Source organism: Oncorhynchus nerka, linkage group LG27, assembly GCF_034236695.1.
Source record: "Oncorhynchus nerka isolate Pitt River linkage group LG27, Oner_Uvic_2.0, whole genome shotgun sequence".
Classification (NCBI taxonomy): Eukaryota; Metazoa; Chordata; class Actinopteri; order Salmoniformes; family Salmonidae; genus Oncorhynchus; species Oncorhynchus nerka.
Window position 1 is genome coordinate 14,629,114 of NC_088422.1, and position 22,023 is coordinate 14,651,136.

Below are 22,023 nucleotides of genomic sequence, written 5' to 3' on the forward strand. Positions count from 1 at the left end.
CTTGAATCGAAATTATGGCTTGCTTCTTATACGCTTGTCGTCCCCTTATGCCATAGTTCATACATCTCAATTGTCATTAGAAACCACATTTGTTAACGAAAGTCTGCCATATCGTTTTTTTTAAGGCAGTAAATGAGGCTGAATGAACCTATTCGCTGCCAGACAAGGCCCCCACTGACAGCCAGGAGTAGCAGTGGTAAGGTGTTGGGACTGCTGTTGGGACAGGTTTTTGTACTGTAGGCCCTAACAGTTTTTGGTCACCGTTATAATGCAATTAATGTATTGTTTAGTGTTGTATAGTGGCTTTGCTGGCATGCACTTACCTTTTATTACCCCAAGATGTACATGCTAAAATCGCCACTGCATGTCTACATCAGGAATGACCATGGCTTTGCAGTTTGTTGACAAAGACTAATACACACAAAGCAATCTTGTTTTTTTCCATTTCACTTTATTAACCAGCACACAGGAGAATGAATACAAATTAAATGCTGAAATCAAAAAGATGAAGGCTACAATTTTCCAAGGCAGTTGGTATCATCACCATACTGGCAATGTGCTAAGAAAGTGACTTCAGTAATTGCTTTGCTGAGCACTCTAAAAGATTCTACTCTATCCATTCAGGAATATCATTAAGATTCCATTCCTGCTCCCGTTTTTTGCATGTACAGTACTTCAATGGCTCCTGAATTGTATATTTTCTCTCAAGGAGGCAGAATAGTTGAGCCAACAGTGCCCTCCAGTGGTGGACAGAGCACATGGTTTTTGTTACACTAGCCAGTTTCAGTGGTGCAGTACAATTAATACATTTAAATTGTACAATGAATACATTAAAGACATGAAAAATATGAAACATGGGGTTTAGAAAGAAAAACACATATATAAGCCTAACCGTAGGAGCATAAAAGAACATACTATGAGGGTTTGAACATTAGACAATAAAACAACATAGCCTATAATAACCACGAAATAACACGCAAGTCAAAAGTACATTTTGTAAGAGTTAATAAAATGCACAGAGCTACATAGAGGTAAATAGAGCTACATAGTGAGTCATTGTATTATCAAATGGGAATAAATCTAAAGCCACAGGCACACTTATTCTTGATTGGACATCACTGCTACATCAATATCAGTGCTACAAGCTTGCACTCATATCCAAGGCTGTGCAAGCGTGATACTGCAGCGTGATACTGCAGCGTGATACGAGGGGCTGCTATTGAAGAAACTTGTCAGCAAAGGCCGGCTCCATGTAACAGTCAATTGAGCAGCCCACTTCCAAAATGAGCACCTCCCTCTGGCCTCCCCTAGTCTATACCACAACGAAGGGGTAAAACTGGCCTCCCCTAGTCTATACCACAACGAAGGGGCAAAACTGGCCTCCCCTAGTCTATACCACAACGAAGTGGCAAAACTGGCCTCCCCTAGTCTATACGACAATGAAGTGGCAAAACTGGCCTCCCCTAGTCTATACCACAATGAAGGGGTAAAACTGGCCTCCCCTAGTCTATACCACAATGAAGGGGTAAAACTGGCCTCCCCTAGTCTATACCACAATGAAGGGGTAAAACTGGCCTCCCCTAGTCTATACCACAATGAAGTGGCAAAACTGGCCTCCCCTAGTCTATACCACAATGAAGTGGCAAAACTGGCCTCCCCTAGTCTATACCACAATGAAGTGGCAAAACTGGCCTCCCCTAGTCTATACCACAATGAAGTGGCAAAACTGGCCTCCCCTAGTCTATACCACAATGAAGTGGCAAAAAGAACACATAGCATTTAGTGCATTGTGAATGCAGTCTGTTCACATTACACATATATACACACACACACACAACTAAGACTGCTATACACATGCTCTCAAGGGTCACCAGTAGGGAACCCTTGGGTTATTTTCCTGATTTGAGTTTAAGGCCTTGGTAGCAGCAGGGAAATACATCTTGATGCGAGACTAGCAGCATATTCACTCTTAAGAGTCTTGGATGGGACTCTTAGGTAGGATGGGACTCTTAGGTAGGATGGGACTCTTAGGTAGGATGGGACTCTTAGGTAGGATGGGACTCTTAGGTAGGATGGGACTCTTAGGTAGGATGGGACTCTTAGGTAGGATGGGACTCTGCATAAAGGAATGTGGCAGAAGCCAGCATGATCCAGATTAGAGCCTGAACCAACTAAGGCCATTCAGAACATACAGCACAGACAGGCCTGCACTTCACAGTTCAGCAGCTTACATATACAATATAAATGGCATTCAGGAGTGCATGTTTCACTAGTTCTCTGTGAGTGAAGAATGTGCAAGCATCTGATCGTACAACTGCATGATTGTACAAGTGAGTGTGCGCACATGAATTTGTTAATTGTATGTGCTCATGTGAAGTGTGTGTGTATTACAAGGATGGAGAGTCCAGCAGTCGTTCTACAGCGGCGTTGACGTCTCCCCCGGTAGCGATGAGGGCCTGCAGGTTGGCCTCTGGGTTGAGGAAACCCATGGTCGTCAGCTGCTCCACCTGCTCCTGGAACAGCAGCTCTTCAGTCTGAGCCTACACACAAAAAGTACAATACTTTGTCTTCCACTTGGGATGATGGTCATGTGTTTAATGCTCTCCTCCCCACCATGCTGACACAACATAGGTCCAATCCCAAATGAACCCCTAAATGCATGAAAGGGCTTAAAGGTTGATTGAGGATTGGGTCATACACACCTCTTTGAGAGGCTTTAAGTAAAACAGGGTCCGGTTTTGGGAGAATAATGCAGATCAATTCTGGGGCTAACCTGCTGATTGGTGCTAGCGAGAGCGTCTAGCATCTGACGCACAAACTGTTGTTGTTGCCGCTGACCCGTTTCCGTGACTACCTGGGACCCACTGCTGAGATCACTAGGGGCGGGGTCTGATGACAATCCAGGGGCAGGGTTAAGATCTGAGCCGGCGCCTCCCAGTCCAACCCTACAGGAACGACAGGCATCATGGTGTCAGCCGACCACAGCTCAACACTACGTTGCTATAGGAACTATGTGGGTGGAGTACAAAATATAGGTCGCTTAAAGAGGTACTGTACTGTAGGTCTTTCAGGTGAAAAGTGAAGGTGTATGTTGATATATGGATGTTCTGACTAAGTACATGTGGAGGTATGGAGAATTGGTGTACATACCCTGGTATGAATCCAGGTGCCTCAGTGGCAAGGGTCTGCAGTCCCTGTTGGATCTGCAGCAGTGCCTGCATGGCCCTGGGGTTGGACATGGCCGACAGCATCTCAGGGTTCTGCATCTGAGGAAACACCAATCAGAGAGACTCACAGCGGTCAGAGGACCAATCACAGCTTACTGTATAGTCATCCCAGCACCACTTGGTGTTTTAAGGTCACTGACCTGTTGGAGGAACATTGGGAGTTGTTGTCTCATTTGCTGCTGCAGTTGAGGGTTCCCAGAAAACAGTGGGTTGTTCAGCATCATCTAAAACATTCAGGGACATTAGAAGTGTGTGTGTATGTGTGTGTTTTTTTATTTAATTTATTTTTTAACCTTTATTTTACTAGGCAAGTCAGTTAAGAACAAATTCTTATTTTCAATGACGGCCTAGGAACAGTGGGTTAACTGCCTGTTCAGGGGCAGAACGACAGATTTGTACCTTGTCAGCTCGGGGATTCGAACTTGCAACCTTTCGGTTACTAGTCCAACGCTCTAACCACTAGGCTACCCTGCCGTGTATGTGTGTGTGTGTGTGTGTGTGTGTGTGTGTACCTGTGCTGCTAGGTCAGGGTTCTGGCTCAGGCTGTTGAGTAGGCTCCTCATGTAGGGGGCTGACAGCATGTTGTGCATCAGTGTGGGGTTCTCCGTGATCTGCTGCAGAAGACTCTGCATTCCCAGACTATTGAACATAGCTGCTATATCCACACAATAATCATTGAGGGATACAGGGGAGCTTATTAATGAAAGTGTAAGCCTACAGATTCGGTCAAGTATATTGGCACCCTTGCACAATTCATAATTTCTTAAAAAAATATGTTGAAATTGAAAACAACATGTTTGATTTACAAATGTACAAGGCCAATCAAAAAACAATTACTGAAATTGCAATTTTTCATTTTCAAAGAAAATAAAAATGGTCTAACTAAATTGTTAAAAATTCAAATGAATTTGGTTGCAGGCAATTCATTTTTTGTTTATGTGTAATTTCTCTCACATGCGGTAATTTGCACGTCTCTACATGGTAAGAATAGCCATTCAACCAGTTAAAAAACATATAACATTCCATTCTATTGACCTGTGTGAGAGGATAAATGTGTGTTTGTACACTGTTAGATGTTCTACCTCCCATGGCGGGACCTAGGTTGTGCAGGCTGGTCTGAGGGCCATTGCTGGACAGGGTGGGGGTAGTGGTGGGTGTGGCGGTGCCTATAGGGGTGTCTGTGGAAGCAGGGGGAACCCAGGGGTTGGCGAGGGGGTCTCCATTTTCCACCCGGGGGGACTGGATTTCCCCTGGTGACGAGGTCGTCAGAGAAGCAGAAGGGTTTCCTGCAATCTAAGCAAGACAGACAGACAGAGTGGGTGGGTTACAGTCCAACTAGTTAGTTAATTTACCTCCAATTTACCTTTACTTGTCCTGGTCAATGATTGGCATTAAGGGTTAACATTACACTTTAAAGTTCCATTAGGAGCTGTGTGTGTGTGTGTGTGTGTGTACCTACCGGTTCCTGAGCAGCAGCATTCAGCATGGGTCCCTGAGCATCAGTGGACATCCTGTGGAGGGCATTGTTGCTTAGTGCCCTGTCCTGGTTGCGCAACATCTCCTGCATCATGGTCGGGTTCCGTGCTATCTCCAGGGTCTGAAGGACAAGGAGAGGAGAACAATGACACAGGGAAGGGAGAGGAGGTTCGAAAGGAATAACACAGACACAAAGGTAACCGTAACACACACACCTGTCTCATGACATCAGGGTTGTTGAACAGGTGGGTGATGTTGGGGTTGTGCTGCAGCAGCAGCTGCATCTGGGGGTTGGCCATGATGAGCTGTCTCATCATGTCTGGGTTGGACAGCATGCCCTGGACCAAGGGACTGTCCATAATCTGGGCCAGCAGCTCAGGGTTGGACATCAGCTGCCTCTGCAGCTCAGCGAGACCAGGCCCCGCAGCAGCTGTCCCTGGACTGCCTAGACCTACAGGATATAGACAAAGCTAAATGTTGAGGTAGCAAATACCCATCAGAAACATTTGGCTACCAACTCATCCATCCATCCATCCGCCGACAGAGATGGCCGTCTCGCTTCGCGTTCCTAGGAAACTCTGCAGTTTGTTTTTTTACGTGTTATTTCTTACATTAGTACCCCAGGTCATCTTAGGTTTCATTACATACAGTCGAGAAGAACTACTGAATATAAGATCAGCGTCAACTCACCATCAGTACGACCAAGAATATGATTTTCGCGACGCGGATCCTGTGTTCTGCCTTTCAACCAGGACAACAGAATGGATCCCAGCCGGCGACCCAAAAAAACGTCTCCGTAAAAGAGGGAAACGAGGCGGTCTTCTGGTCAGACTCCGGAGACGGGCACATCGTGCACCACTCCCTAGCATTCTTCTCGCCAATGTCCAGTCTCTTGACAACAAGGTTGATGAAATCCGAGCAATGGTAGCATTCCAGAGGGACATCAGAGACTGTAACGTTCTTTGCTTCACGGAAACCTGGCTCACTGGAGAGACGCTATCGGAGGCAGCGGGTTTCTCCACGCATCGCGCCGACAGAAACAAACATCTTTCTGGTAAGAAGAGGGGCGGGGGCGTATGCCTTATGGCTAACGAGACATGGTGTGATCAAAGAAACATACAGGAACTCAAATCCTGATTTAGAATTCCTCACAATCAAATGTCGACCGCATTATCTACCAAGAGAATTCTCTTAGATTATAATCACAGCCGTATATATTCCCCCCCAAGCAGACACATCGATGGCTCTGAACGAACTTTATTTGACTCTTTGCAAACTGGAATCCATTTATCCGGAGGCTGCATTCATTGTAGCTGGGGATTTTAACAAGGCTAATCTGAAAACAAGACTCCCTAAATTTTATCAGCATATCGATTGCGCAACCAGGGGTGGAAAAACCTTGGATCATTGTTACTCTAACTTCCGCGACGCATATAAGGCCCTGCCCCGCCCTCCTTTCGGAAAAGCTGACCACGACTCCAATTTGTTGATCCCTGCCTACAGACAGAAACTAAAACAAGAGGCTCCCACGCTGAGGTCTGTCCAACGCTGGTCCGACCAAGCTGATTCCACACTCCAAGACTGCTTCCATCACGTGGACTGGGATATGTTTCGTATTGTGTCAGATAACAACATTGACGAATACACTGATTCGGTGTGCGAGTTCATTAGAACGTGCGTTGAAGATGTCGTTCCCATAGCAACGATTAAAACAATCCCTAACCAGAAACCGTGGATTGATGGCAGCATTCGCGTGAAACTGAAAGCGCGAACCACTGCTTTTAATCAGGGCAAGGTGACTGGTAACATGACCGAATACAAACAGTGCAGCTATTCCCTCCGCAAGGCTATCAAACAAGCTAAGCGTCAGTATAGAGACAAAGTAGAATCTCAATTCAACGGCTCAAACACAAGAGGTATGTGGCAGGGTCTACAGTCAATCACGGACTACAAGAAGAAAACCAGCCCAGTCACGGACCAGGATGTCTTGCTCCCAGGCAGACTAAATAACTTTTTTGCCCGCTTTGAGGACAATACAGTGCCACTGACACGGCCTGCAACGAAAACATGCGGACTCTCCTTCACTGCAGCCGAGGTGAGTAAAACATTTAAACGTGTTAACCCTCGCAAGGCTGCAGGCCCAGACGGCATCCCCAGCCGCGCCCTCAGAGCATGCGCAGACCAGCTGGCCGGTGTGTTTACGGACATATTCAATCAATCCCTATACCAGTCTACTGTTCCCACATGCTTCAAGAGGGCCACCATTGTTCCTGTTCCCAAGAAAGCTAAGGTAACTGAGCTAAACGACTACCGCCCCGTAGCACTCACTTCCGTCATCATGAAGTGCTTTGAGAGACTAGTCAAGGACCATATCACCTCCACCCTACCTGACACCCTAGACCCACTCCAATTTGCTTTACCGCCGAAATAGGTCCACAGACGATGCAATCTCAACCACACTGCATTACTGCCCTAACCCATCTGGACAAGAGGAATACCTATGTGAGAATGCTGTTCATCGACTACAGCTCGGCATTCAACACCATTGTACCCTCCAAGCTCGTCATCAAGCTCGAGACCCTGGGTCTCGACCCCGCCCTGTGCAACTGGGTACTGGACTTCCTGACGGGCCGCCCCCAGGTGGTGAGGGTAGGCAACAACATCTCCACCCGGCTGATCCTCAACACTGGGGCCCCACAAGGGTGCGTTCTGAGCCCTCTCCTGTACTCCCTGTTCACCCACGACTGCGTGGCCACGCACGCCTCCAACTCAATCATCAAGTTTGCGGACGACACAACAGTGGTAGGCTTGATTACCAACAACGACGAGACGGCCTACAGGGAGGAGGTGAGGGCCCTCGGTGTGTGGTGTCAGGAAAATAACCTCACACTCAATGTCAACAAAACTAAGGAGATGATTGTGGACTTCCAGCAGAGGGAACACCCCCCTATCCACATCGATGGAAGAGTAGTGGAGAGGGTAGTAAGTTTTAAGTTCCTCGGCATACACATCACAGACAAACTGAATTGGTCCACTCACACAGACAGCATCGTGAAGAAGGCACAGCAGCGCCTCTTCAACCTCAGGAGGCTGAAGAAATTCGGCTTGTCACCAAAAGCACTCACAAACTTCTACAGATGCACAATCGAGAGCATCCTGGCGGGCTGTATCACCGCCTGGTACGGCAACTGCTCCGCCCACAACCGTAAGGCTCTCCAGAGGGTAGTGAGGTCTGCACAACGCATCACCGGGGGCAAACTACCTGCCCTCCAGGACACCTACACCACCCGATGTTACAGGAAGGCCATAAAGATCATCAAGGACAACAACCACCCGAGCCACTGCCTGTTCACCCCGCTATCATCCAGAAGGCGAGTAGTACAGGTGCATCAAAGCTGGGACCGAGAGACTGAAAAACAGCTTCTATCTCAAGGCCATCAGACTGTTAAACAGCCACCACTAACATTTAGTGGCTGCTGCCAACACATTGACACTGACTCAACTCCAGCCACTTTAATAATGGGAATTGATGGGAAATGATGTAAAATATATCACTAGCCACTTTAAACAATGCTACCTAATATAATGTTACATACCCTACATTATTCATCTCATATGCATACGTATATACTGTACTCTATATCATCTACTGCATCCTTATGTAATACATGTATCACTAGCCACTTTAAGTATGCCACTTTGTTTACATACTCATCTCATATGTATATACTGTACTCGATACCATCTCCTATATCTTGCCTATGCTGCTCTGTACCATCACTCATTCATATCTTTATGTACATATTCTTTATCCCCTTACACTGTGTATAAGACAGTAGTTTTGGAATTGTTAGTTAGATTACTTGTTGGTTATTACTGCATTGTCGGAACTAGAAGCACAAGCATTTCGCTACACTCGCATTAACATCTGCTAACCATGTGTATGTGACAAATAAAATTTGATTTGACACACACACACACACACACACACACAGGAAGCCCCAAATCAAATAAAAACATGTCACATGCTTTGCAAACAACAGGTGTAGACTGACAGTAAAATGCTTACGGCCCTTCCCAACAACGTAGAGAGAAAGAATAGAAATGTCAAACACGTCATGATAACTTGGCTGTATACAATAAATACACAATGAGTAATGATAACTTGGCTGTATATAATAAATACACAATGAGTAATGATAACTTGGCTGTATATAATAAATACACAATGAGTAATGATAACTTGGCTGTATATAATAAATACACAATGAGTAATGATAACATGGCTGTAAACAATAAATACACAATGAGTAATGATAACTTGGCTGTATATAATAAATACACAATGAGTAATGATAACTTGGCTGTATATAATAAATACACAATGAGTAATGATAACTTGGCTGTATACACAGAGACCAGTACCAAGTCCATGTACGACAGATTTGAGGTAGATATGTACATATTACTAAATCAAATGTTATTAGTCACATGCACATGACTGCCTGGTATAGAGGTCTTGGATGGCAAGGAGCTCGGCCCCAGTCATGTACTAGGCCGCACGCACTACCCTCTGTAGAGCCTTGCTGTCGGATGCCAAGCAGATGCCATACCAATTGGTGATGCAGCCAGTCAAGATGCTCTCAATGGTGCAGCTGTACAACTTTGGGGATTGTGAGGGCCCATGCCAAATATTTTCAGCTTCCTGAGGGTGAAAGGGAATTGTTGTGCTGTCTTCACGACTCTGTTGGTGTGTGTGGACCATGATAGATCCTTAGTGATGTGGACACAGAGGAACTTGAAGCTCTCGACCCACTCCACTATAGCCCCATCAATGTGAATGGGGGTGTGCTCAGTCCTCCGTTTCCTGTAGTCTACGATCAGCTCCTTTGTGTTGCTGACGTTGAGGTTGTTGTTCTGGCACCACACTGCCAGGTTACTGGCCTCCTCTTCTATAGCCTGTCTCATCATCGTCAGTGATCAGGCCTACCACCGTCATGTCGTCTGCAAACTTAATGATGGTGTTAGAGTCGTGCGCAGCCAGAGTTGTGGGTGAATAGGGAATACAGGAGGGTGCTAAGCACGCACCCCTGAGGAGCCCCCGTGTTGAGGGTCAGTGTGGTGGATGTGTTGTTGATGAAGGGGGTAAGGGAGGGATATAGCTGGTCTTACCAAGGCTGAAGGTAGGGGTGGCTGAAGAAGCAGGAGAGGGTCGAGGGACAGAGGTAGGTTCTACAGGAGGGGGTCCAGGGACAGAGGTAGGGCCTTCTGGTTGGGCCTGTTCTGAGGCAGTGCTGTTGGAAGGAGAGGTACACAACTCCGGAGGCCTTCAACAGAAAGGGAAACGGACAGTTATAGTCCATCAATCCAATTTTGGGGACAACTTGAATGCTTTCATGTTTTCTTACCTACTCACACACAGTGTGTGAGATGTGTGTGTGTACCTGCTCTGGGTCTTGATGACCAGGTGGATGGTCAGTCCGTTGTAGATGCCTTGATGACTCAGCAGATCTGCATCTTTGAGGATCTTCCCAGCGAAGATGAGTACCAACTGCTCTGTTTGTGCCTGGAACCGCTGGGCTATCTGCTCCTTAAACTACAGAGACAGGCAGAAGGCAGGCAGGGAGACATGAACTAATCCCTGCCAAGTAGCAGACAGAGAGAGAAAACCCATTTTACTGTAGGCTATATCAGACATTGGGAGTCACATTTGGCCAATAACAGTAAAGAAAATGGAATCGCCATGATGACAGCATCATAAGAAAAATGTAACGTAGGCACAAACAACAAACATGGCATTATTCACAAATAAGCTGATTGCATCAGTCCAGCTGTGTGTGGCTGCACCTCGGTGGGGACAGGACCACTGGCCTGGCGGCATATAAAAGTTTACATCCATGAAAACACATAGGTGTTAAAATCCCAAACATCACATAGGTCTAGTACTGTCAAGATTAGAAATCGAAAAACTATTTAGAAATACTTGACAGTTGCCACGTGTTGTTTAGACCATGTTCCGATAAGACATCGTGACTTGACCGAATAAATGGATTCCACATAAGAAGCAAATAAGACAGTTCCAATGACCGCACTGACCTGTTTGATGGAGCTGTTCTCTGGAATGGCGATTTCCTCTTTTTCCTTTGGTGTTTTCACAGTAACTGTGATGATCTTACATTCAGCAGGGAATGGTTGTTGCTCGTCCTCATCCACAGTATTAGCCATCTTTTTGCTCTCGCGGTGGGGACAGACCTATGTCTGACCACGCGGGCAAAGAACAGACTGTTTGCATAAGCGAATCTCGTAATGTGATATTTTATTTCCTGGTGTCCTAATCTTGCTGGTTCGAAAAATATCTGCAAACGTCATAATGGATAACATTGCACGGATAACGTTATTTTCTTTACCTCTTAATATTTCAACATATTGTAGCCTAATTAATTTCGTTAGATGTTTCTGAACACTCGTACATTCATTCAGCTGCAGCCATGATTAAATACACTACATGCCCACAAGTATGTGGACACCTGCTCGTCGAACATCTCATGGGCATTAAAATGGAGTTGGTCCCGCCTTTGCTGCTAGAAAAGCCTCCACTCTTCTGGGAAGGCTTTCCACTAGATGTTGGAACATTTCTGCGGGGACTTGCTTCCATAAGCCATAAGAGCATTAATAAGGTTGGGCGATTTTACCTGGCTTGCAATCGATGTTCCAATTCAACCCAGAAGTGTTCAATGGGGCTGAGGTCAGGGCTCTGTGAAGGAAAGTCTAGTTCTCCACACCAATCTCGAAAAACCATTTCTGTATGGACCTTGCTTTGTGCAAGGGGCATTGTTATGCAGAAACAGGAAATGACCTTCCCCAAACTGTTGCCACAAAATTGGAAGCAGTCTTCTAGAATGTCATTGTGTTGTAGTAACATTAAGATTTCACCAGACCATTATTTCTCCACCAAACTTTACAGTTGTCACTATTCGTTGGGGCAGGTAACGTTATCCTGGCATCCGCCAAACCCAGATTTGTCTGTCGGACTTGTCAGAGAACGCGTTTACACTGCTCCAGCCGATGCTTGGCATTCCGCATGGTGATTAGGCTTGTGTGTGGCTGCTCGGCCATGGAACCCCATTTCATGAAGCTCCCGACGAACTGTTCTTGTGCGGATGTTGCTACCAGAGGCAGTTTGGAACGTGGTAGTGAGTGTTGCAACAGAGGATAGACTATTTTTACCCGCTTAAGTGGTCCCATTCTATGAGCTTGTGCACCTGCCACTTCACGGCTGAGCCGTTGTTGCTCCTAGACGTTTCCACTTCACAATAACTTAGTTGACCAAGACAGCTCTAGCAGGGCAGAAATTTGACAAACTATGACAGTGCCACGTTGAAAATCACTGAGCTCTTCAGTAAGGCCGTTCCACTGCCAATGTTTGTCTATGGAGATTGCATGGTTATGTGCTCAATTTTATACACCTGCCAGCAACGGTTGTGGCTGAAATAGCCAAATCAACTCATTTGAAGGGGTGTTCATGTACTTTTATATATATATAGTGTAATTTGTCATGAAACCACAAGTTAGCATCAAAAATAGGAGAAATATAGCATCTTGTGGTGTAGCCTACCATTAGCACATAGAAGTAATAAAACCACAATGAGACATGATTTTACACTGGAAAAGTCATTTATTTACCTTGCAGTAAAAGAAAAAAAAACAACTAATTTCACACCTGTCATTTGGCATCATACCAAAAAAAAAAAAGGGATGATGTCAGTCAACTTTACATGTATCTTTATCAGAGCGTTTATTAAAAGCCTTTTCATGACTTCTGCAGTTCAACACATCCAGGAGTTGGTGTGTGGTAATACGAGTCATGCATAACGCATGAAGACAGTAGAGAATAACAGTACAAACAAGGAGACCCTGAAGAATAGGAGTGGCTTAGTTTGTTTTTGCAGTCAATGTTCTTCCTTCTGCGGTCTTCATAGATCGGGCTCTGGACCCTTTTTCCCCTTCCTGTTTCCCTGCCAATCAGAGGAGACCAGGAAGTATGGAATGAGTACAGTGTCTTACATCAGTAGTTTGGTGGTTAGCTTGTCAGGGTCTAGACCGTCTACAAAGGCTTAAGACCGCTCAAGAGATTCAGCATTTCATGATATGATAAGACCGGCTTGTAAGTTGTTACCAAACTAACATCCTTCAACTGAACTACACTAGTTAGCATAGAGACTTATGGTAGTGAGTTGGACTGAGTGAATGGTTCAGTTTTGTGTCAGTCTAGTAGTGTCCTGTTCTGGAGAGTGAGGACTGCTGCAGCTGCACTGTTACCTTGGTAATCTTCCTAGGGGTGACTTCCTGGCTGATCTAAGAGGGGAGCACACACACTTGACTCACGGCTTTACACAGGTTGAACAGTAAGACAAACAAACACTGTAGCCCTAACTCCTCTCTCAGAACCAGGCGAGAGCTGCTGATTTTAAAATCAGGCAGCGACAGAGGCACTATGTAAAAACCGCTCCGCCCTTTCCTGGTTGCAAAAATTCAAATAATTTGCGACAAAACAAGTAAGTATAGTGTAGAGAACTATTGTACCATCTAAACCACTGTGTAATATATTTTCCTTAACCAAAAATATTGTTGTTTCAGCTGTTTGAAGCTGCTGTACAAAACCGAAAGTAAAAGACAAAAAGAAAACTTCACAACGGGAAGCATAGAAATAGCACACATAAAACAGATGTACCGCTTCGTAGACTTGCTTTCAATGAGAATGACATGTGATGGAAAATGTTATGTTTGTGCTTTTCTAATAATAATTTTCTGTAATTTATCACGACAGATCTATAACACCCATTTCTATGTGAATTTAGTCAAGTCGCCCAAAACACTACATATTGCAGCTTTAAACTAAATATGTGTTGTATTAAGTGCCACTTGCAAGTGTGATGAGTATGTAATGTGCCGTTCTACCTGATGGTGTTTTGGCTGATCTGTTTGTAAACCTTTCACTTTCGACTTCTCTTGTTCCAGTGAGGCATGTAGTGATGTCACCTGGAGAGTGAAATAAAGGTAATTTAACAAGGTCGTCAGCCTTGCATGGCAAGTTGAAAGGTTTGAGACACACACACACCTGTGAAGACAACTCCTCTTTGATATTTAGAAGCTCTTCCACCTGCAGTAGGATCTCGGCTTTATCTTTCACTGTGGAGAAAGGGAGAGAATAAGTGAATGAGAAGGTGAAGGCCTACCTAATGCATCAGTAATGGATTACAGTAGAGTCAGACTGAATTAGGAGTGCAGTAGCTGTACTCACTCTCTCCCTGCTGCAGCATCTTCAGGAGCTGGGAGTTTCTGGCTTTCACTTCTTTGTATTTCACCTGAGGATTGAGATCAGGAGCGGAGCCCATGGGGACCATATAGATTCATACGCACATATAGATTTACACCAAATGTAAATGGCTGATGGCAGTATTCTGTCCTTTGTATTTTAGGCATGCTCCATTAAAGCCTAGTACCAGTATCCCTACAATGACTCACCTCCCATTGTGAAATGACCTTCTTTAACTTGTCAATTTCTTGGTCTTTCTTCTCCAGATCATCCTTTAGCTGCTCAGTTCGAGGGTCCTGAGAGGTGTGATGGGAGTCACAGTTAGGCTCTGAGAGATAAGTTACACTGACCTCCATGGTCTTACCAGCAGTCACTCAAAGGTCGTTGTGCGAAAATGTTTTTTATTTATTTACACAAAACATATTTGCAGTCGGCCTTACCGGTTCATGCTCTGTTGAAGTCGTGACCTCGAGGCCAGTGCTGTTAGAAAACTGCTCACGTCTTTTTTCCTGCTGTACGATTTTGCTAACGTCATCCTCAAGCTTGTTGAAGAACTTGTCTTCTGGAGGTGCGGGTGGTTTGGGCTCCTAGAGAGTGATGTCATCAATGGATTCAGAATTTGAATTATGACATCATACACAATTTGCGCTAGTTCACATCATATCACCACCATTCCATCACATTCATCCTCACATGACAGGGTTTAAACTGTCGAAGCACTGTAAGCCCAACAAGAGTAAAACAACGTTTTCCCTCACCTCTTTCTCCTGCTTCTTACTCTGATCTGGAAAGGAGAATCATGTTTTTTAAGTCGAATACAACATGTCAAGTATTAATTCATTGTTTTTATGTCAAGTATTCATAGGTTGCACCTCCGTCACGTCATGCCATTGTTATGAACGTTGTCAAGCCGCCCTCTACTTGCTGCGCTGCAGTGGTGGATAAACCTAGTCTATGTTTTAATCTAAAATACACAATAGTGCCTTGAAATACGATAACATTGCTAAAGTAGTCAAATATTTAATAGGAACCAACTTTGCCAACATGATTATGTCGTCAATTTTACTTTACAATGATGGCAATGTTGTCATCAGCTAGCAAAGTTCGTCAAAAATATCTAGCAATGCTAACATTAGCTAGCCAAAATCAGGTGGCTTCCCCTCAATCTTAGCTAGCGAACGTTATACTGAAGTCAATCCGGTGACATCAATATTATGACAAAAGGTTTTCCTACTAATTATTTGTGTCCTTTTGAATTTCATTGCATTTCCAAGCCAATGTAATGCACTTGATGAAATTTTCACCAGCACTCACTGACAGTCGGGCATCAGTTCAAAAACAAACGGTACAAAAAATAGTGTGATTAAACATGCAACCCATGAACGTCATAAAATAAAACAGAATAATAAGATGAGTGGGACAACTGAGAAAACAGTGAGACATGTATGGCATTTCTACGCAGCACCTTGGCATATCTACGCAGCACCTTGGCATATCTACGCAGCACCTGCTCGAAGTGGATTGCTAAGCAAGTAGTGCTACTGCTATGATGGCACAGTATTGATGACGTTGGGCAGTGTTCAATGTTAACATAAGTGTAGCTCTCTGCCACTGGTGGTCTCACCCCCCTCCGCCTGGAAGTCCTTCAGAGAGACCGTCATCTTCTTGTCTTTTCCCTGCTGGTTCTTCTTCTTGTCCTTCTTCCCTACTGCTGCTCCTCGGGACTTGGGAGAGGGAGTGTCTGTACCATCATCATCCTGACAGGAGGCAATTTAAAAGAACAGCATCTCCTTAAATGGAACATTCATTAATCTCCCCTCTCTCCATGGTTCAGATTTTTGTCAAATGGATGTTTTGTAACAGCGTGCTGCGATGGGGGCAGTGTGGTACCTGTTTATGCTGCTCAAACTCCAGTTTACTCATCATCAGTGCCTTCTCCAGGTCGGCCTCATAAAGCTCGCTCGTCAACTGCATTTGGCAGAAACAAAGACAAAAAAATAAAGGACAGATGGGGACTATTAGGAAAGGGGAACACCCATGAGCAATGCTCATGCCCATGTCAGGTGTTATCATGGGCCCTGTTCAGAAACAACCCCTATCCGTTAAGGACTAAGCAATCAATATAGATCTGATTTTTTTGTTTTGGGGGGGATATGTAGCCTAGCAGTTAAAATATACCAATGTGCCCTTGGGCTAGGCACTTAACCCTAATTGCTCTTGTAAGTCTCTCTTGATAAGAGTGTCTGCTAAATGAATAAAATGTATTAGTAATATAGCAGGACCATATTTATAACTATTCAATCCTCTCAGATCTCAACAAGTTTCTGGGGGAGATAGGTTGTTTCTGGACAGGGCTCTGTTCTTAGTGATGGGGTGTCTGTCGGGTTGTACCTGGTTGTCCCTTTGCTTCCATTGCTGCCAGCCTTCCGGGGGCATGGCTTGGTCCCCTGCTGCAGGATGGAGCAGCTCATTGGCCACACCCTGCAGAGACAGGGAGGGGGGCGGGGCAGAGGACTTCTGAGGGAGCTTCTTAAAGGCAAGATTTCTTAACTGGGGACAGGAGACAGGAGTCATTATCAGTCCTCAAGCTCAGGTAAATTAGTGAAAGTGAAACCTTTGAGAACCGACAATGGAAACACCAGAAATTGGTGTTGACTAGGGAGTTGAAATGCCTCTGCCAATCACCTCATTGGCCTCACTCTGTTGCTGCTCTTTCTTCTTCTTACGCTTTTCCTTCTTCTTGTCGTTGCTTGCGGTGGATTTCCCACTGGTTGTCTTCCCGGGCCGAGTCTTTCCAGAGTCCCGGCCGCCTTTAGTCCTTCCTGACTCTGAATCGGAGTCGGAATCAGAGTCGACCTGGAGCAGGGCAAAGCGAGAGGCTGTGGTGTGGACGGAGATCATTGCTGACGCCATCTGCTGACCTGTGCACAACCTAAACCCAATAAGATACACACAGGAAGAAAACATGCACGTCAAATTAGGCACCTGCTTAGCGACAAAACCATTAAATCTAAACTTCTCCAGTACAACTCCAGCAATAAATCAAAAAACAACAATATGGAAAACGGACACAAATGTGAATGCCTGGTTCTACAATAAGCTAGACTGCCTATGTCTGATCTTTAATTTAAAAAATGTACTTTTGCTGTGTAGCCTAGTAGGAGTTAGCTACAAATGGCATGCCAGATAATGTGATAAGCAAATCCTTTTGGTGTCCATTACTGGGCATTACAGGGAAGTCCCATAAAAACCGCCATAGATTTTTCAACTAATAGCCTGTTCTTTCTTGCTGATACTTTTTTCACCGAATCGAAAACAAAGAAAATATCTTAGAATTGTCTGTTTCCAGTTGTAGGTGGTTTTACAAAAATTCAGAAAGATATTACATGTACAGTCGTTGCCAAATGGTTTGAGAATGACACAAATATTAATTTTCAAAGTCTGCTGCCTCAGTATGATGACAATTTGCATATACTCCAGAATGTTATGAAGAGTGATCAGATGAATTGCAATTAATTGCAAAGTCCCTCTTTGTCATGCAAATGAACTGAATCCCCCAAAAACATTTCCACTGCATTTCAGCCCTGCCGCAAAAGGACCAGCTGACATCATGTCAGTGATTCTCTCGTTAACACAGGTGAGTGTTGACGAGGACAAGGCTGGAGATCCCTCTGTCATGCTGATTGAGTTTGAATAATAGACTGGAAGCTTCAAAAGGAGGGTGGTGCTTGGAATCATTGTTCTTCCTCTGTCAATCATGGTTACCTGAAAGGAAACACATGCCGTCATCATTGCTTTGCACAAAAAGGGCTTCACAGGCAAGGATATTGCTGCCAGTAAGATTGCACCTAAATTAACCATTTATCGGATCATCAAGAACTTCAAGGAGAGAGCGGTTCAATTGTTGTGAAGAAGGCTTCAGGGTGCCCAAGAATGTCCAGCAAGCGCCAGGACCGTCTCCTAAAGTTGATTCAGCTACGGGATCGGGGCACCACCAATACAGAGCTTGCTCAGGAATGGCAGCAGGCAGGTGTGAGAGCATCTGCATGCACTGTGAGGCAAAGACTTTGAGGATGGCCTGGTGTCAAGGGCAGCAAAGAAGCCACTTCTCTCCAGGAATAACATCACAAACAGACTGATATTTTGCAAAAGGTACAGGGATTAGACTGGGGTAAAGTCATTTTCTCTGATGAATCCCCTTTCCGATTGTTTGGGGATTCTGGGAAAAAGCTTATCCAGTGAGAAGACAAGTTGAGCGCTACCATCAGTCCCGTGAGACCATTCATGTATGGGGGTTGCTTCTCAGCCAAGGGAGTGGGCTCACTCACAATTTTGCCTAAGAACACAGCCATGAATAAAGAATCGTACCAACACATCCTCCGAGAGCAACTACTTCCAACCATCCAGGAACAGTTTGGTGACGAACAATGCCTTTTCCAGCATGATGGAGCACCTTGCCATAAGGCAAAAGTGATAACTAAGTGGCTCGGGGAACAAAACATTGATATTTTGGGTCCATGGCCAGGAAACTCCCCAGACCTTAACCATTGAGAACTTGTGGTCTATCCTCAAGAGGCGGGTGGACAAACAAAACCCCACAAATTCTGACAAACTCCAAGCATTGATTATGCAACAATGGGCTACCATCAGTCAGGATGTGGCCCAGAAGTTAATTGACAGCATGCCAGGGCGGATTGCAGAAGTCTTGAAAAAGAAGGATCAACACTGCAAATAATCTCTTTACATCAACTTCATGTAATTGTCAATAAAAGCATTTGACACTTGTGAAATGCTTGTAAATATACTTCACTATTCCATAGTAACATTGACAAAAATATCTAAATACACTGAAGCAGCAAACTTTGTGAAAATGAATATTTGTGCCATTCGCAAAACGTTTGGCCACGACTGTATATTTTGTATCAAAACGAAATATACCTCTTGCATGTGTGTAGATCTTAGTTTCGGTTGCACTGTCATCTACAAGACTAGTTCCTGCAAAGATGCTGGGAAATGCTAGATGCCTGGCAGCTAAAATGGCAAGGAACCTCCTAATCTGGTACAAAACATGGATTTAATATCTGAGTTTTTGCAAATGGAAACTCACATTTTTAAGATACTTTCTTGATTCTGTGAAAAAAGTATCGCCAAGCAGTGGCGTAAAGTATTGAGTAAAAATACTTTTAAGTAGTACTTAAGTAGTTTTTGGGGGTATCTGTACTTTACTATTTATATTTTTTGACAACTTTTACTTCACTAGATTCCTAAAGAAAATATTGTACTTTTTACTCCATACATTTGGAACGCTTAGCAGGACAGGAAAATTGTCAAATTCACACATTTATCAAGAGAACATCCTTGGTCATCCCTACTGTCTCTGATCTGGCGGACTCACTAAACACAAATGCTTCACTTGTAAATGATGTCCAAGTGTTGGTGATAAATACATTTTTTTTAAACAAGAAAATGGTCTTACGGATAACCAGGGGCTGTCTGGTTTTCTTAATATAAGGAATTGGAAATAGTTTTACTTTTGATACTTTTTGAAACCAAATACTTTGAGACATTTACTCAAGTATTATTTTACTGGGTGACTTTCACTTTAGTAATTTTCTATTCCTTTTTAAAATGTAGCCTAAAATGTCATACCCAAATCTAACTGCCTGTAGCTCAGGCCCTGAAGCAAGAATGTGCATAATATTGGTACCATTTGAAAGGAAACACTTTGAAGTTTGTGGAATGTAGGATAATATAACACAATAGATCTGGTAAAAGATAATACAAATGGGAAAAAAAGCGTTCTTTTGTATTTTTTTGTACCATCATCTTTGAAACGCAAGATTTTGGCCACTAGATGGCAGCAGTGTATGTGCAAAGTTTTAGACTGATCCAATGAACCATTGTATTTCTGTTCAAAATGTTGTACCAAGACTGCCCAAATGTGCCTAATTTGTTTATTAACAACTTTTAACGTTCAAAATTGTGCACTCTCCTCAAGCGGGGCGAGAGGTAGCCTAGTGGTTAGAGCGTTGGACTAGTAACCGAAAGTTTGCAAGATCGAATCGCTGACAAGGTAAAAATCTGTTGTTCTGCCCCTGAACAAGGCAGTTAACCCACTGTTCCTAGGCTGTCATTGAAAATAAGAATTGGTTTTTAACTAACTTGCCTAGTTAAATAAATGTAAAATAACACTTTTTTTTTTTAAATAGCATGGTATTCTTTCACTATAATAGCTACTGTAAATTGGACAGTGCAGTTTAATCTAACAAGAATGTAAGCTTTCTGCCAATAACAGATATGTCTATGTCCTGGCAAATGTTCTTGTTACTCATGCTAATCGCATTTGCCTATGTTAGCTCAACTGTCCCGTGCAAGGGAAATCGATCCCGAAGAAGTTGAAGGTATCTTTACTTTTACTCAACATGACAATTGGATAATTTTTCCACCACTGTCGCCAACAGGCTATATTAGTTGAAAAGTCTATGGCGACGGTTTGTATGAAACCTTCCTGTAAACGCCCAGTAATAGGACACCAAAAATATTTGGTTATATCACATTATCTGGCATATAACCTGTAGCTATGACCCTACCTTATGGTGAGTAAGCAAAGTCGTAACACTTGAGTCTGGCTTCAGTGACTGGCTAGCTAGCTGGATGCAAATTAGTTTATTGCTAGTAGCTAACGTCAGTTAGCTAACTTACATGACATTATCATGTCACTCACAAGGACAGCTGGCTAGCTTGTTGCTGGCTTACCTGTCCCGCACTAGCACTTCTCTTCAGTTTAAGCTAGCCAACTAACGTTAGGTAGCTAAATTAGTTAACCAACTGGGTTTCAACGTTGTGCGAGTAATGTCTGCTAACTAGCTAGTTGGTTAACACCGTTTCAACGTGTAACGTTAATAAAACACGGCACAGAGGGTAGTGGGCATTAGATCATTGCAGATCTAGCTAGCTAACTACCGAAATAAACCGTGTCCGTCGATTAACTTGGTTCAAAAGAAAGCATCGAATGTCGTTGCCTAGCTAACTCAGTCATATAGATATAATAGTTCTAGGTGGCTAGCATATTAGCTACATTGCATCCATAACAATGATGTAGCTCGTATGTATGACAAACTAAAATGCTTTTATAATTTAGAAATCAGATTATTAAAATATTGTACCGTGTATGTTTGAGGGGGAAATAATTAAGATTTTAAAAAAGATAATTAAAAACATACTTTCACCTGTTCGAGTAGTTAACCACACGTTCACCACTTCCAGTTGCTAAAGTACCTATGGTGGCCCAGTTGCTCAAAATGTGTTCTGCAAGAAAAAAAGGGGTAATATGCGATATGGAGCAGCTCATAATATGTTGACTTCCCTTAAACAGAAGATGGAGACAGAGGTCTACATTTCCACGAGACTGTATTCATGACAGCAACATGGTACCATTCATGATGATCATAATCATACATTGATTGTATCGCGATTGGCGATCTGCTTATTTATATAGCATTCGTTCAGGTAGGACCACTCGTTTTCAGTATTAACAAGAAGTATAATCATACAATGTTTCCTGGCAGTATAATCATGGTCGGCGCCTCCATCATTTAGAATTTTACTTTAATTATCCGTGCTTATGTTATTTATTTGTTAGGGATTTTATAAATATGCATTGTGCCACCTCGACCTCTTGAAATTGGTATATGTAACCAACATGCAACAGGTGTCCTGTCATGTCTGCGAGCTTGCACCCATTGACAACGATATCCACGAGATGGCGTCTCGTGCGTCAAAGTCTGCAATGCCACCAGATCACCAGACTCAAACCAAGCCCGTCTTTTTGTAGCTATTATTTCGATTTTAATGTGATCAAATTGTTACATTTGAAACGCTGTCGAGTCCATAGCGACAGGTTTAGGCCTATTCATAGATTTAGTTGTGCACAGGTGTAGTCCCTACATAATAGCGTATAACGTTACTAAGATGTGCTGTAGCCTAGACTGTCATGTGTAAGAT

The 22,023-nt window shown here is 43.7% G+C and overlaps 2 protein-coding genes across 6 annotated transcripts; both read right to left on the minus strand.

Moving 5' to 3' along the window:
- Positions 1–431: 431 nt before the first annotated feature.
- Positions 432–11,543, minus strand: LOC115120398 (ubiquilin-1-like). Of its 2 annotated transcripts, none has more exons than XM_029649325.2 (11): positions 10,800–11,543; positions 10,148–10,299; positions 9,876–10,030; positions 4,919–5,154; positions 4,687–4,824; positions 4,310–4,520; positions 3,740–3,879; positions 3,368–3,451; positions 3,151–3,266; positions 2,774–2,945; positions 432–2,540 (listed from the first exon to the last, which is right to left on the minus strand). In XM_029649325.2, the coding sequence occupies exons 1-11, from the start codon at positions 10,926–10,928 to the stop codon at positions 2,388–2,390; spliced, it is 1,686 nt and encodes a 561-aa protein (XP_029505185.1). In that variant the 5' UTR covers positions 10,929–11,543; the 3' UTR covers positions 432–2,387. The 2 variants fall into 2 exon arrangements, with proteins under 2 accessions (XP_029505185.1, XP_029505184.1); XM_029649324.2 differs by having other exon boundaries at positions 3,740–3,882; positions 10,800–11,542.
- Positions 11,544–12,358: 815 nt separating this feature from the next.
- Positions 12,359–21,344, minus strand: LOC115120400 (G kinase-anchoring protein 1). Of its 4 annotated transcripts, none has more exons than XM_029649329.1 (12): positions 21,249–21,343; positions 16,705–16,951; positions 16,411–16,569; positions 15,910–15,987; positions 15,644–15,776; positions 14,778–14,803; positions 14,460–14,606; positions 14,229–14,315; positions 14,005–14,068; positions 13,822–13,892; positions 13,662–13,742; positions 12,359–12,718 (listed from the first exon to the last, which is right to left on the minus strand). In XM_029649329.1, the coding sequence occupies exons 2-12, from the start codon at positions 16,930–16,932 to the stop codon at positions 12,677–12,679; spliced, it is 1,116 nt and encodes a 371-aa protein (XP_029505189.1). In that variant the 5' UTR covers positions 16,933–16,951; positions 21,249–21,343; the 3' UTR covers positions 12,359–12,676. The 4 variants fall into 4 exon arrangements, with proteins under 4 accessions (XP_029505189.1, XP_029505187.1, XP_029505191.1 ...); XM_029649327.2 differs by lacking the exon at positions 12,359–12,718 and adding an exon at positions 12,877–13,058 and having other exon boundaries at positions 21,249–21,344; XM_029649331.2 differs by lacking the exon at positions 12,359–12,718 and adding an exon at positions 12,877–13,058 and having other exon boundaries at positions 21,243–21,327.
- Positions 21,345–22,023: the final 679 nt, after the last annotated feature.